Source organism: Ovis aries, chromosome 11, assembly GCF_016772045.2.
Source record: "Ovis aries strain OAR_USU_Benz2616 breed Rambouillet chromosome 11, ARS-UI_Ramb_v3.0, whole genome shotgun sequence".
Taxonomy (NCBI): domain Eukaryota; kingdom Metazoa; phylum Chordata; class Mammalia; order Artiodactyla; family Bovidae; genus Ovis; species Ovis aries.
The window spans coordinates 28148940-28162965 of NC_056064.1; the positions used below are offsets into that span (position 1 = coordinate 28148940).

The window sequence follows — 14026 nt, forward strand, 5'->3', positions numbered from 1 at the left end:
TGACCTTGAGACCCCTGGCTGTCTGATTGAGACAATCACGCTGGATTGTCTCAGAGGGATGGGTTGAAGGCTGCTGCTTTTTGTTAAAAAGAAGACTGGCATGTAGATGTCAATGCTACTCTCTCAATGCGACCCATCCTCTCCTTCTCCCGCTGTGCCCACAAGTCCACTCTCTACATTTGTGTCTCTAGTCCAGCCCTGCCAACAGGTTCATCAGTACCATTCTTCTAGATTCCATATATATGTGTTATTATATGATACTTGTTTTTCTCTTTCTGACTTACTTTACTCCATATGACAGACTCTACTAGGTTCATCCACATCACTACAAATAATCCAATTTCATTCCTTTTAATGGCTGAGTAATATTCTACTGTCTATATGTGCCACAACTGCGGTATCCATTCATCTGTTGATGGACATCTAGGTTGCTTCCCTGTCCTGGCTATTGTAAATAGTGCTGCCATGAACACTGGGGTACCTGTGTCTTTTTGAATTATACACTACCGTGTTTCAAAACAGATAGCTAGTGAGAATCTACTGTATAACGCCGGGAGCTCAACTTGGTACTCTGTGATGACCTAGAGGGGTGGGATGGGGGGGCGGTGCGGGGGAGACTTAAGAGCAAAGGGGATGTTATGTATACTTACATCTGATTCATGCTGTACAGAAGAAAGTGACACAATACTGTAAAGCAATTACTCTCCAATTTAAAAAAAGAGAGAGAGAAAGTGGCAATTTGAGGGCAGGAGGTCAGATTCTCCAAGACTGTGAGGGCACAAGGGTTGTGGGGACCCCAGGAAGGAGGAGAACCAGGGCTGGCTGGGACAAAGCTGATGGGTGGTGGCAGAGATCTCAGATGGGGGGAGCTAAGCACCAAACTCTGTGCACCTGAGTGCCACTGGTGTGGTCTCCTGGGCCACCTTGGCCAGGGTGCAGGAATGTCCCCAGAGGAGCCCCTTGTCTCGTGGACCACACAAGCCTGACCAGACTGTTCTGGGGGCTGCAGCCACCGTGGACTGAAGACCTACAGATGTTTCCATCATCCAGACTTTGTGACCTCTGGGCTTCTCACAGGATACCAAAGAGCTGGGGGTGGTGCCCCCAGTGAATGACACAGGAATCTGTCCTGACCTCAGAAAACTAGAGCTGGAAGCTGGACTGGATTTGATTAAGCCCATGAAAGTATTTCTCATGCCTCAAATATCTCAGAGTTGTCATTCTTCTTTCTCTTTTTTTGGCCCTACCACACAGTATGTGGGATCTTAGTCCCCCAATCAGAGATTGAACCCATGTCCCCTGAATCTCTGCATTGGAATCACAGAGTCTTAACCACTGGACCACCACGGGACTCCCCCTGACATCATTCTTGATCCAGGACAGCCACTAAATAAACAACATTCCTTATCCTCCCCTCCACTCAGGAGCAGGATATAGCTATCAGGTATCCAGATAACTACTCATCCCTAGCATTTAAATAGCACTTGAGAGTAGACACGTACAAAGTCTTGTGTAGGTGTAGCAAGACAATGGTACATGTTAAACCTGTTTGATTCTTGTCATGGTTAGATGAGAAGACTACATTTCCCAGACTCCCTTGTGGTGGCTCAGTGGGGGCCATGTGACTGAGTTCTGGCCAATATTGGCATTTTCAGGTGTGGCCATAAAACCCTCTGCCCTGTCCTCCATGAGCTTGGAAGAAATGATGTGATGGTCCCTAAGAGGAAAGAAATCTCAGTCCCTGAAAGACTGTAGCCTGTATTCAGGAGCCACCTGAGTGAGAAATAAGCATTTGTTGTGTTGATCCACAGACACTGGAGTCATTTGTTATAGCAGCTACTGTTCTCTGACTCAGGGACATACAAAGTGTTCTCTGGTGTGTTGAGTTCATTGGGTTCTGGGCAGAGCCCTGTGAGTTTGGCAGAATAAATACTGTTTTTCCTGTTTTGCGCAATCTAGAGGGACAGACCTGACCCTTACCTCTGTCACCTGTCCAGCCACAGAAGGTCAGACCCAGAGGGGCCCTGGAGCTGACTCTCTTCCCCTTTCACAGATGAGGAAATGAGGCTCAAAGGGGAGAGGTGATTTTTGCAAGGTCACAGAGCTGCTGGAGCAGAGCTTTCTGTTTGCCAATTGCTCTTCCTTTAAAGTTGTCATCTTATGTGCAACCATTCACCTCTTCACTGGGGAAAGAGAAGAGGGTGTACCCCGGTGAAACCATGGGTATGTGTCTACTTATGTGTGCCTGGGGCTTGAATGCACAAATAAACACCCCTGATGAAGTTGCCTGAAAAAAACTTACCATAGGATCTCCCTGATGGTGCAGTGGTTAAGAATCCATGCTTCCACCGTAGGGGGCTTGACCCTTGGTCGACCCTTGGGTTCGACCCTTGGTTGGGGAACTAAGATCCCAAGTACCATGCAGTGTGACCGAAAAATTGAAAAAAGAAAAAAGAAAAGAAGGTAGAGAGACAAACCACACACACGCATACACACCGGTTCCCAGCTCTCCAACCAGCGTAGATGTTATCACGGCTAAAGAGACAATAGGGAGGAAGGAAAGGAGAAGAAAAGCTGACAGGGTCCTGACCGCAGAGGGACCCCCTAGTCTGGGGTCTGCTCCTCAATTTCCAGCCATTCAAAGCTGACCTAGGACTTGGCAGTGCCAGCTCTCTGTTGCCCTGCGATCCTAGACAATCAAATCTCTCCCCAACCTACTCTTGGATGTTGTCTTTTCCCCTAGTTCCCAACCTTGGCTGCACATTAGAAGTACCTGGAGAGCTTTCAAAACTGCCAGTGCACAGCCCACTCCAAACCAAAAAAATCAGATATCTGAGGGTGGGGACTAATAATCAATTTTTAAAAATAGCTCCCCAGGAGACTTGAATGTACAGGATTACAGAATTAACCTAATTCTAATGAGAATCACTGTCTTAGTTTGGAGATCTAATATCTGTTCTGTAAGGGAAGGAGTAAAATGACAAGATGCTCAGAGTTCACAGAGGACAATCATCCCTGAATTAAGAATGAAGGTCGTGACTTCCCCGCTAGTTCAGCGATTAAGAATCTGCCTTGCAATGCAAGGGAGCTGGGTTCGATCCCTGGTCAGGGAACTAAGAACCCACATGCTGTGGGACTACTAAGCACACAAGATCCAGAGCTTGCGGGCTGCAAGGAAGGATCCCACATGATGCAGCACAGAATGAAGCTCCCAGGGTCAGGATGGTCAGGGATCAAAGCTGCGCCCCCTGCAGGGGAAGCGTGGAGTCTTAACCACTGGACCACAGGGAAGCCTCTCAGTTGTTCACTGACATTCGTGTGCCCAGTACCCAGATGCGCCATTGACGGGAGTAATACAGTTCTTGCTCCTCTTCCATCCTGTGCCTGACCTCCGCCTTCCCTGCATGTGGAATAAAGGCTCAGATGGTTCTAAAAAGGTTTGCAATCTTGCCCCTGTTCGCAGGAATAACAAAACAGCAATACCGTTGGTGCCCTTGAAACACTGCTCTTTTGCCCTCAAAATAAACATCTTCATTTTCTGGAGCCCCTCTTCTTGACCCTAGGATGAGAGGACTCTGAGGACTGTAGAGATGTGGAGCAATATAAAAAAAACAGCTGTAATTTGGGAAGTCAGCCAGGACAACTCCAGTCCTAGTCATGATGAGAAAGCTCCTCTTTCATGCTCCCAGACAAGCATCCTAATTGGGGGATGTTTCTCTCACCCACTGAAATTTGGGAGGGTGAGGGCCATCTGTGGCATCTTTGAGAGTGGATGCTGGTGGTCCTGCCTGCCCAGTAGCCTTCTTTACTCACTGTAACCTCAGTGAGACTGGCCTTGGAGTGGCACAGAACGAAGCTGGCCAACAGGCTCTCCTCACCCTCTGGGTGACCCTTGTGTGGATGATGGACTGGAGAGAAGAAAACCTCCCTTTTCCTGTTCTGCTGGCAGATCCACTCTGTTCCTTGTCTTTTCTGCTGCCTGGTGCTTCAGTTGTTCCTTCCATGCTCCGCTATATTTTTGAAAATTAAATGAACCATATGGGTTTCTATTGCTCGTATCCAAAGAAAGTTTATCGGTACACCTCTCTTCTCAAGGGCTTCCCTGATGGCTCAGAAGGTAAAGCGTCTGCCTGCAATGCAGGAGGCCCGGGTTCGATCCCTGGGTCGGGAAGATCCCCTGGAGAAGGCAATGGCAGTCCACTCCAGCACTCTTGCCTGGAAAGTCCCATGGACAGAGGAGCCTGATAGGCTACAGTCCATGGGGTCGCAAAGAGTCAGTAGTGATATCCCTACTTTGCAGAATCCTTCTGATGTTTGCATGAGGCAGCCCACAGTGAAGTCATTCACAGCCTGGACACTGGAGCTAGATTGCTGGGTTCAAATCCTGATTGCTGCTGTTGTTCAGTTGCTAAGTCATGTCCGACTCCTTGCAACTCCATGGACTGCAGCATGCAAGGCTTCCCTGTCCTTTACTATCTCCCAGAGTTTGCTCAAACTCACGTTCATTGAGTCAGTGATGCCACTGTCTCAAATCCTGTTTGGACCACATACTATCTATGTGTCCTCTCTCACTTTCCTGTTCTGTAAAATGAAGGCAACAATGCTATCTGTCTTACGGGGTCTTTGTGAAGACTCAACAAGTTAATATTTGTCGGGTGCTTTTTCCACTACTTGATATATTGTAAGTGCCATGGAGATTTTTGTTAAATAAATGCAAGTATTTGGCAATACATATTGGCTTTCACTGTCATTACTCCCAAAGTCCAGCTGAGTGATCTGCTAGCAGCTGGGACTCATACAAGTGCATGGATGTCCATTTCTCAACAATGTTGTCACACTTGGGCAGCTGAGTGGGGATCTCCCAGCTGGGCTGGGTGGAGGGTGGCCTTGCCAGCCCTTGGGGCATTCTCACCTTCAAGAGGGGCCTCCCCTACCCTGCAGACCCCTCTCCCTGCAGCCATACTGACCTGAGCTCTCCATGGGAGCCTGGGGTATGTGTAAGAGGAGGATGTGGTTGTCTCAGGCAGCAGAATGGAAAGTAAATTGGTTGTTTTTCTGCAAAGAGGCGGTTCTGCAAAATAAGAGACAGTGTAAGTGGTGAGAAAGTGCAGAAAGTCTGTGTGTGGAATGGAGAGGAGACCAGGGGACCAAGGCTTCTCCCACATGGAAGGGGAGTCTAGATTTATTTAAGAAGTGCTTCTGTGATGCTTGCTACATGCCAGGCACTCTTCTAAAAATTTAAAAACTGTCAACTCTTCACTCTCAGTGTTTTGTTTGTTTTTGGTCACACTGTTTGGCCTGTGAGACCTTAGTTCCCTGACCAGGGGTCAAACCCATGCCCCACCCAGCCACCCCAGCAGTGAAAGTGCAGAGTCTTAACCACTAAACCTCCAGGGAAGTCCAAACCATTCACTCTTTAATATTAACCTTATGCTGTTGCTGTTCAGTGGCCAAGCCGTGTCCAGCTCTTTGCGACCCCATGGACCATGATGGCATACAAGGCTTCCCTGTCCTTTCACTATCTCCTACAGTTTGCTCAAACTCATGTCCATTGAGTTGGTGATGCCATCCAACCATCCTCATCCTCTGTCACCCCCTTCTCCTTCTGCCCTCAATCTTTCCCAGCGTCAGGGTCTTTTCCAATGAGTCAGGTAGGTACTCTTTTCTCCCCATTCTACAAATGGGGAATTGAAGCACCGAAGTTAAATATTGATTCAAGGTCAGGTACTTAGTAAAAGAATGAGCACTTGAACTCAGACCATCTAGCTCGAGAGCTCAAGCCCTCTATCATGACCACAAGCTGCCCCACTGGGACCCCAGAGGGAGGGACTCCCAGAGTTAGCTTCCCAGAGCAATACACTCCCCAAGTGAGAAGCAGAAGAACTCTGAAAGGATCCAAGAGCTTGTTCTTAGAAGAAGAAGAAATAAAAAAAACTACACACACGGGACAGCTAATCAAGAGAGAAAAAAGAGACAATATTAGGAATGATAAACATCACATAGGACATTGATCTATACAAAGAAAGCCCTGAATCCTCAAAATCACAAAGTTTTCTCGGAAAATAAAAATAACTCAAAAGGTTCTAGAAGACTCAGAGAAATTGCTTATATTGGTAACCAGTGAGGAAACAGAGAAAGCCCTCAAAGAAAGTGACATCTGGCTCAGATGGCTCCTCTGATAAGTTATCTCAAATATGCAGAGTAAAGCAAAAACTGTTCCAAAGCATAGAGAAAGAAGAAAAGATTCTCTGAAGAAGGCAGCCTACCCTTGATATGAAAATCTAATGAGGATAGTTTACAAAAATAGAGGAAACACTTTGCATCCACCAGGATAGCTATTTTTAAAAAATAAATACAACAGCTGGCAAGGGTGTGGAGAAATGAGAACTTGGGTTCGTGGCTGGCTGGAAAGTAAAACTGAGCACCTGCTATGTAAAACAGTAAGGTGATTCCTCAGAAAGTTAAACAGAGATTCCCTGTATGGTTTACCAGGAATTCCACTCCTGGGTAAACACCCAAAAGAATTGCAAATAAGGACTAACAGACATTTGTACACCAATGTTTATGGCACCATTATTTAAAAATTGCCAAAAGGTGGAAAGAGTCCCAAGTGTTCACACAAAATGTGGTATATGCAGAAAATTATGCAGCCTTAGAAAGGAATGAAATTCTGATACGTGCTTCAACGTAGCATGAAACATCATGCTAAATGAAATAAGTCAGACACACAAGGACAAATATTGTATGATCCCACTTATATGACGCATCTAAATAGGCAAATTCACAAAGACGAAATATAATGGAGGTGACCGGGGGCTGGGGGGAGGTAGGAATGGGGAGCCACTGTTTAATGGGCACAGAGTTTGTATTTGGGATGATGAAAAGCTTCTGAAAATAGATAGTAGTCATGATTGTACAATATTGTAAATGCACTTAATACCATGGAACTGTACACTTTAAGGTAGTTAAAACAGGTAAATTTCATGATATGTATAATTTTACCACAACAGAAGAAAAAATAGATCCGGCTCACTTATAAATACAGATGTAAAATTATAAAATAAATATCAAACAGTTTAATTCAAAGTATTAAAATTATAATGTACTCTGAATAATTTTAGTCTAATGATAATCAGCGATGTGAGAGTTGGACTGACTATAAAGAAAGCTGAGCACTGAAGAAATGATGCTTTTGAACTGTGGTGTTGGAGAAGACTCTTGAGTCCCTTGGACTGCAAGGAGATCTAACCAGTCCATCCTAAAGGAAGTCAATCCTGAATATTCATTGGAAGGACTGATGCTGAAGCTGAAACTCCAATACTTTGGCCACCTGATGCGAAGAATTGACTCCTAAGAAAAGACCCTGATGCTGGGAAAGATTGAAGGCAGGAGGAGAAGGGGACGACAGAGGATGAGATGGTTTGATGGCATCATCGACTCTATGGACATGAGTTTGAGTAAGCTCTGGGAGCTGGTGATGGGCAGGGAAGCCTGGCGTGCTGCAGTCCATGGGGCTGCAAAGAGTCGGACATTAGCGACTGAACTGAACTGAATGATAATCATCAAAATGAATGCAAAAATGCGCCAACCCATTGGCAGAGATTAGAAAAAAGAGTAACATCAACGACAGGGGAGGACATGAGAAATTTGTTCTGTCATATTCAGCTGCAAAGAATGGAAATTGGGGGACTTCCCTGGTGGTCTAGTGGTTGGGAATCTGCCTGCCAATGCAGGGGACATGAGTTTGATTCCTGGTCTGGAAAGAATCCACATGTCACGGGGCAACTAAGCCTGTGTGCCACAAGAGAAGCAACTGCAATGAGAAGCCCATACACCACGGTGAAGAGTAGCCCCCGCTCACCACAACGAGAGAAAACTCTCATGCAGCAATGAAGACCCAGCACAACAAAAAATAAATAAATAAATAAAAATTTGAAAAAAATATAACCAACAAAGACCTGCTGTATAGCACAGGGAACCGAATTCAATATTATATTTTATTATTATACTATACGTATGCACTGTAATGTATATGTATTATAATATATATTATTATAACTGTATAATAACATATAAGGGAAAATAATCTGAAAAAATAATAAATATATGCATATATTTATTCTTGAAAGTGAAAGTGTTAGTCGCTTAGTCACGTCTGACTCTTTGCGACCCCATGGACTGTAGCCCACCAGAGTCCTCTGTCCATTGGATTCTCTAGGCAAGAATACTAGAGTGGGCAGCCATTCCCTTCCCCAGGGGATCTTTTCAGGACCCAGGGATTGAGTCCAGTTCTCCTGCATGGCAGGCGGATTCTTGACCATCTGAGCCACCAGGGAAGCACTATATATTTATTCATATACATATATACACACACACACATAAACTGAATTGCTACGCTGCACACCTGAAACTTACATGACATTGTAAATCAGCTCTACTTGTAAAGCTGTGGATGATCTGGGTGGATTTTTAACATTTATGTATTTATTTGGTTATGCTGCGTCTTTGCTGACGCTCAGGCTTCCTCTAGTTGCGGCAGGCAGTGACTACTCTTGGTTGTGGTGCTCGGGCTTCTCACTGAGGCGGCCTCTCTTGCGTAGCATGAGATCTAGGGCTTGCAGGCTTCAGCATTTGCAGCATAGGGGCTCAATAGTTGCGGTTCACAGGCTTAGCTGCTCTGTGGCGTGTGGAATCTTCCCCTACCAGGGATCGAACCTGTGTCCCCTGCACTGGCAGGTGGATTCTTATCCACTGTACCACCAGAGAAGCCCTGGGCTGATTTTTTTCTTGAAAGTAAAATTCTAAGAAGCTTCAACAGTCACTGTCACAAAGCCTGCTTATTCATTCTTCATTCACTCGCTCACTCATCAAACATTTATCCAGCGACCATATATATCTGTGTGGGACCTGGGGATTCTCTGCACCACCCCCTTGTTCCTCTGAGGGGACCTGTGTAATCTGTTTCCTGTCCTTTGGGCTGCTGACCACACCCGTGTGGGGCAGAGCCCTCGGGGTCAAGTCTGCATCAGACAGGAAATATGCAGAACCCAGGTCATTTCTTGGAACGCATCAACATTGCATTTGCTTCAGTTCAGGGTGATGTGAACTTCTCAGGAAATAAAGCTTGCCCTTTCAGGCACCTGGACATGCCTCTGAGGTGTTCTGGGTGGATGTCATGGGAGCTGATTGCATGCGCTAGGCTGTAACACGGTGATGATTTCAGGGGCTGTTGGCACCTAAAGGAAGCCTCCGTCCCACACTGAAAGGCTTCTTTTCTCTGGTGTGAATGCTGTTTCAGCAGTGGGCTTAGAACATCTATTTGGGCTGCTCCAAGGCCCAAGGATGTTCCTCCATAGCTCCTGGCAGTAATCCTAGGGGCTGAGATCGCTGAGTAAACCAAAGGGCACCTATGGAACACTATTCACATGGCGGAAATTGTGAAAGGCCCTAGTGTTTAGAGATAAGTAAATGAGACACGGTTTCTTACCCTTAGGAGCTGGGGGTCTACCTGTCTGTGACTTCTAACCGACCGCAGTGTGACCCTACTCGTCACATTCTCAGTCCACAATTGGCGCACCGACCGCATAACAAGCATGAGAACAAATTTATTACCTTGCAACAAGCATGATAACACATTTATTTCACAGAGACCGAGGGCAGTTATCAGTGAGTCATTAATAAATAATAAGTCGCCTGTGCTAATTTCATCATTTCTGAGCATGCATCCCATGAAGGAGCCTATAGCTCAGCTGTACTAGTGAAGAATGATTGCCTCACTTTTTCTTATCCCCATCACCTTTCTCCATGCCTCATCTTGTTAAATTATGCATCTATATGTCTGTTCACTTTGGGTCTTTGTTGCTGTGCATGGGCATTTCTCTAGTTGCAATGAGCAGAGCCGTGCAATAGGGTTACATCCCAATAAGCTCATCGTTGGAGCTTCCCTGGTGGCGCAGATGTTAAAGACTCTGCCTGCCATGCAGGAGCCCCAGGTTCGATTCCTAGGCCAGGACAATCCCCTGGAGAAGGGAAAGGCACCCCACTCCAGTATTCTCACTTGAAAAATCCCATGGACAGAGGAGCCTGGGGAGCTTCAGTCCATGCGGTCGCAAAGGGTCAGACACGACTGAGCAACTAACACACACAAACCCATCGTAGGTTGAAAATATCTTATGTTGAGTGCATTGAACACATCTACCCTTACAGGGCATCACAGCTTGGCCCCGCCCACCTTAAACATGCGCAGAACTCTTCCATGCGCCTACAGCTGGGCAAAACCATCTAACACAAAGCCTATCTGCTAGGCTGCTAGCCTATCTGCTAGCTCAGGAAAAGATCAAAAACTGAAGCACTGTTTCGACTCAATGCACCTTGCCTTTCCACCACTGTAAGGTCGAAAAACCTTAAGTCCAACCATCGTAAGCTGGGGACTGTCCACTTCCAGCCAGGCCCCAGTTCTAAGAGAGAAGAGTTCATTACAGACGTGCCTGACGTGAGCTGGGAGTTGGAGTTGCCCCGAGGTGCCATGTGAGTCATTCGATAAACGTTTATGGTACACCTCTCTACTCCTCCGTAGCCCCTGACTGTATCGTGACTGTCAGGCACTCAGGTGAAGACAACACAGGGTCCCTGACTCCAAACCATTCTTAGGTGAGGGAGCGGAAGCCAGTCTGTTTGGCACAGTTGGCATGACAGACGGCACAGGTCACAGAGATGAGGCTGATGCTCAGAATCCTGGTAAAGAGACAGCCTTCCCGTGGGAAGGGGGGCCCAGATGGAGTGGTCAGGGCACTGTGCTCACCCTCTGTGGGAGGGACTGGGCTGGACTCCGTCTTGGACTGTGGCTCTTTTTATGCATTGTTGACCAAGCAAATGGCACATCCAAGCTCAGCTCGCAAGCCCCTGCCCTCTCCTTGTTCTCCCGATCACAGCAAGAACATGACATCGTGGGACAGAAACACACCAGCCTTGGCCACCAACCCGAAGATTCCCAGCAGTGGGCACCAAGAGCATGGGAAGTGGCCGAAGGGAAAATTCCAACAACCTGGGAGCATCCCCAAGGTCACAGCACTGTGGCCTCTCACTCCCCAACCCCAACTCCCAGCCTGAGCTACTCGCTCCTCGTCTCACTTGCTCTATATGACAGAGCCTTATCTGTCCTACAGATTCAAGTGAGGAGAACCAGGTCTTCCTCTGAAGATCAGATAAGTGGATGGATTCATTCATTCAGACAATGAGTATTTTTTGAGCCTCTCCTAAGTGTCAGATGCTACTCCAGGTCCTGGAGATGTAGTAGTAAGTTAAAAGCAGACAAACACCTGCTCGCATAAAACTTGTACTACGTGTGGGTTTGTTGCGGGGGGTGGTGGGGTGGTTTAGTCGCTAAGTCATGTCCCCATGCCTCTTGCGACTCCATGGATTGGGAACCTACCAGGCTGCTTTGTCTATGGGATTCTCCAGGCAAGAATACTGGAGTGGGCTGCTGTCCTCTTCTCCAGGGGATCTGCCTGACAGAAGATTCGAACCTGGGTTTCCTGGACTGCAGGCGGATTCTTTACCAGCTCAACCACAGGGGAAGCTCTATGTGTGTGTGGGTGGGTGGGGGGGGGTGCAGACAAAAATGCCATCATTAAGTTGTGTATTAATTATACAGCTGAGAGGTGCTAAAGAAATATGGCTGAGAATAGGATCATGAGGTTCCAGTGATTGGGGTGCAGTATGAAAAGGTCTCCCCGAGGAGGTGACCTCTGAGTAGAAGCCTGCAGGAGGAAGGGAGCAATCTGGGCAAAGTCTGCAGAAAACACGTTCCAAACGAAGGGAATGGCCAGCCAAGCACTGAGGAGGGGGTGCTGGAGGCATTTCAGGGGACAATGCAGCCGGGGAGCAGTCAGTAGGAGAACCCTGGCAGGCAATCCTCCTTGGGTTTGTGCCCACCTCGTGAGCGTTCGTTCCAGACCACTTCTTCAAGATCTGTATCACAGACAACCTTGGAACAGAGAGCCTGCCCTCCCCAGGGCCAAGAACAGATTTCTTTGCCACCAGTGGAATAGAGACAATGTTTCCTTCCAGGGCAGAAGTGGCAGGTTTGCTGGCAGCCCACCCTCCCAACCCTTTGAACACTAGGGGTTTCAAAGCTCCGGGCTCCTCAGCGGTGATGCACAGCACCCTCTTGGGGCCACCTCTTCGCTCTCCCAGGGGATTTGAGGGTGGGATGCTCATGATGCTTGTTTCACTGCGAGTGATAAAGATCTGTGACTCTGGAGTTTCGTGTTTTCTGCCAGCGACCATAAAACTGGCAGACTAACTTGTTAGTGGTTGTTGTTTAGTCCCTAGGTCGTGTCCAACTCTTTACAGCCCCTTGGACTGTAGACCACCAGGCTTCTCTGTCCACGGGATTTCCTGGCAAGAGTACTAGAGTGGGTTGCCATTTCCTTCTCCAGGGGATCTTCCGGACCCAGGGATTGAACCCGTTTCTCCTGCATTGGCAGGTGGATTCTTTACCGTTGAGCCACCGGGAAGCCTCAACTTGTTAGTTATCAGTAGGGTAAATCTTAGACCCTTACAGCTCTTGTCAGAGGGATGGGACCAGAGACAAAGAATGAACGGGTGCCTGAATGAATCGAGATTCAGAGGACATTCCTCCTTAAACACAGAACACTAGCAACGAACAGTCCTCAGGGAGGGTGCAAATGCACAGTTGTTCACTGCCTCGGGGGGTAACACAGGCCACAGAACCGGCCACAGAACCAGAGGTGGCTCCATGACACACAGCAGCAAGAAGCGGATGGGACCCTATCGGCAGCAGCTGTTGCTCATTCATTCTGTGCAGGAGATTGTGGGAAAGGCTTCTTGGCCAGAGGAAGGGCTGCAGGCAGCAGGACTGAGAGGGTCTGAGATGGCCAGGCTCTGGGTCACTGTTTCGCCATGAAGTTTACAGCTGATGCCCTGCTTACCCTGGCCTCCCACCCACGCTGCTGGCTCCTGGGCCAGACTATTTAGCCAGAAAAAGCCACTACCCAGCCCACCTATACCACCCCCTGGGAAGAAAGGCATGGAACTTCCCAGGAATGCACTTCTGCCCCCTCCTGTCCTCTGCCTGCTGCTCTAGCACAGAGAGGGGACCATCCCACCCTGGAGCCACTTCCCTCTCCTCCCACCCACGCTCCCTCCCGCCCCCAGGGTATCTGGCAGATGCCATGTCCAGGGCTTGGATTTTTTTCTCTCCATAGACACAGACTTGCCAGGGGACACACCCAGTTCTTTGACTTAAAGCATGTGATTAGCGGGGGTAGAAAGGCAGAGCTTGGGGTTCCGAGGGGACCCCGTCAGCTCTCATCCCACGAGGCCCTGCTGGGCTTTCCAGATCCCTCAGGGCTTTATTTCCCAGCTGTCCCCGAGGACTGGGCAGGCCTGCTTCCTTTGTTGTGTCTGCCCCTGACTGCGAAGGAAACACCTGGATGTGAGAGAGCCAGTCTAGGAGGCAGGAGAGTATTGTTCCTGGGGGCAGGGAGCCTAGGAGGAAGGTGACGGGGCCTGGATGCAGACCAGGAAGGCCTGAGGACCAGGTGGCCACCAGTCAGCCTGGCATTCATGCCCACCCTGGGAGCCGAGGAGGTAACAGAGGGGAGCCACACAGTGTTGGGGCAGGTAGCATTGGGCGCTAGACTGCTGGGTACCAAATCTCTTTGTTGCTATGGCAACATGTGGCTTAGAGCCTTTGTGCCTCAGTTTCTCTATCTTTAAATAAGACTTAATAATAGCACCTGACTCATAGGGTTTCTGTGAGGACTCAAAATAATGATATTCAAACGCCACTTATTTACAGATAAACAGGACAGGACCCTGCTGGTTGGTCCTCCACAAACGCATGCATTAGCAGCCAAATCAAACCTCTAGCTGTTCTTTCCTGCCATCACACCACCTCCCTCCTCTGTGTTTGCAGTTTGTCCCCCTCAGCGAGATGCCTGCAGCCCCATCTCTGCACACCAGCCCTCTGTCTGCCTCAAAGCCCAGTTGACATTTTGAG

The 14026-nt window shown here is 48.0% G+C and overlaps 1 protein-coding gene across 7 annotated transcripts in view; it reads right to left on the bottom strand.

Annotated features, from left to right (window-relative positions):
* PIK3R6 (phosphoinositide-3-kinase regulatory subunit 6) overlaps positions 1-14026 on the bottom strand; it is a 48845-nt gene that overhangs the window by 34016 nt on the left and 803 nt on the right. For 5 of the 7 annotated variants that reach the window (XR_006061160.2, XM_042255644.2, XM_060395417.1 and 2 more), the window contains exon 2: positions 4968-5071. The exons of 1 other annotated variant lie outside the window; for it this stretch is intronic. Coding sequence is in view for 4 of the 6 variants with exons in the window: in XM_042255644.2 (XP_042111578.1) it covers positions 4968-4980 (13 nt within the window). In the remaining 2 variants the exon portion in view is untranslated. Of the gene's footprint in view, positions 1-1980; positions 4934-4967; positions 5072-14026 lie in introns of those variants that run through there. One more of the 7 variants, XM_042255646.2, reaches the window with a different exon arrangement.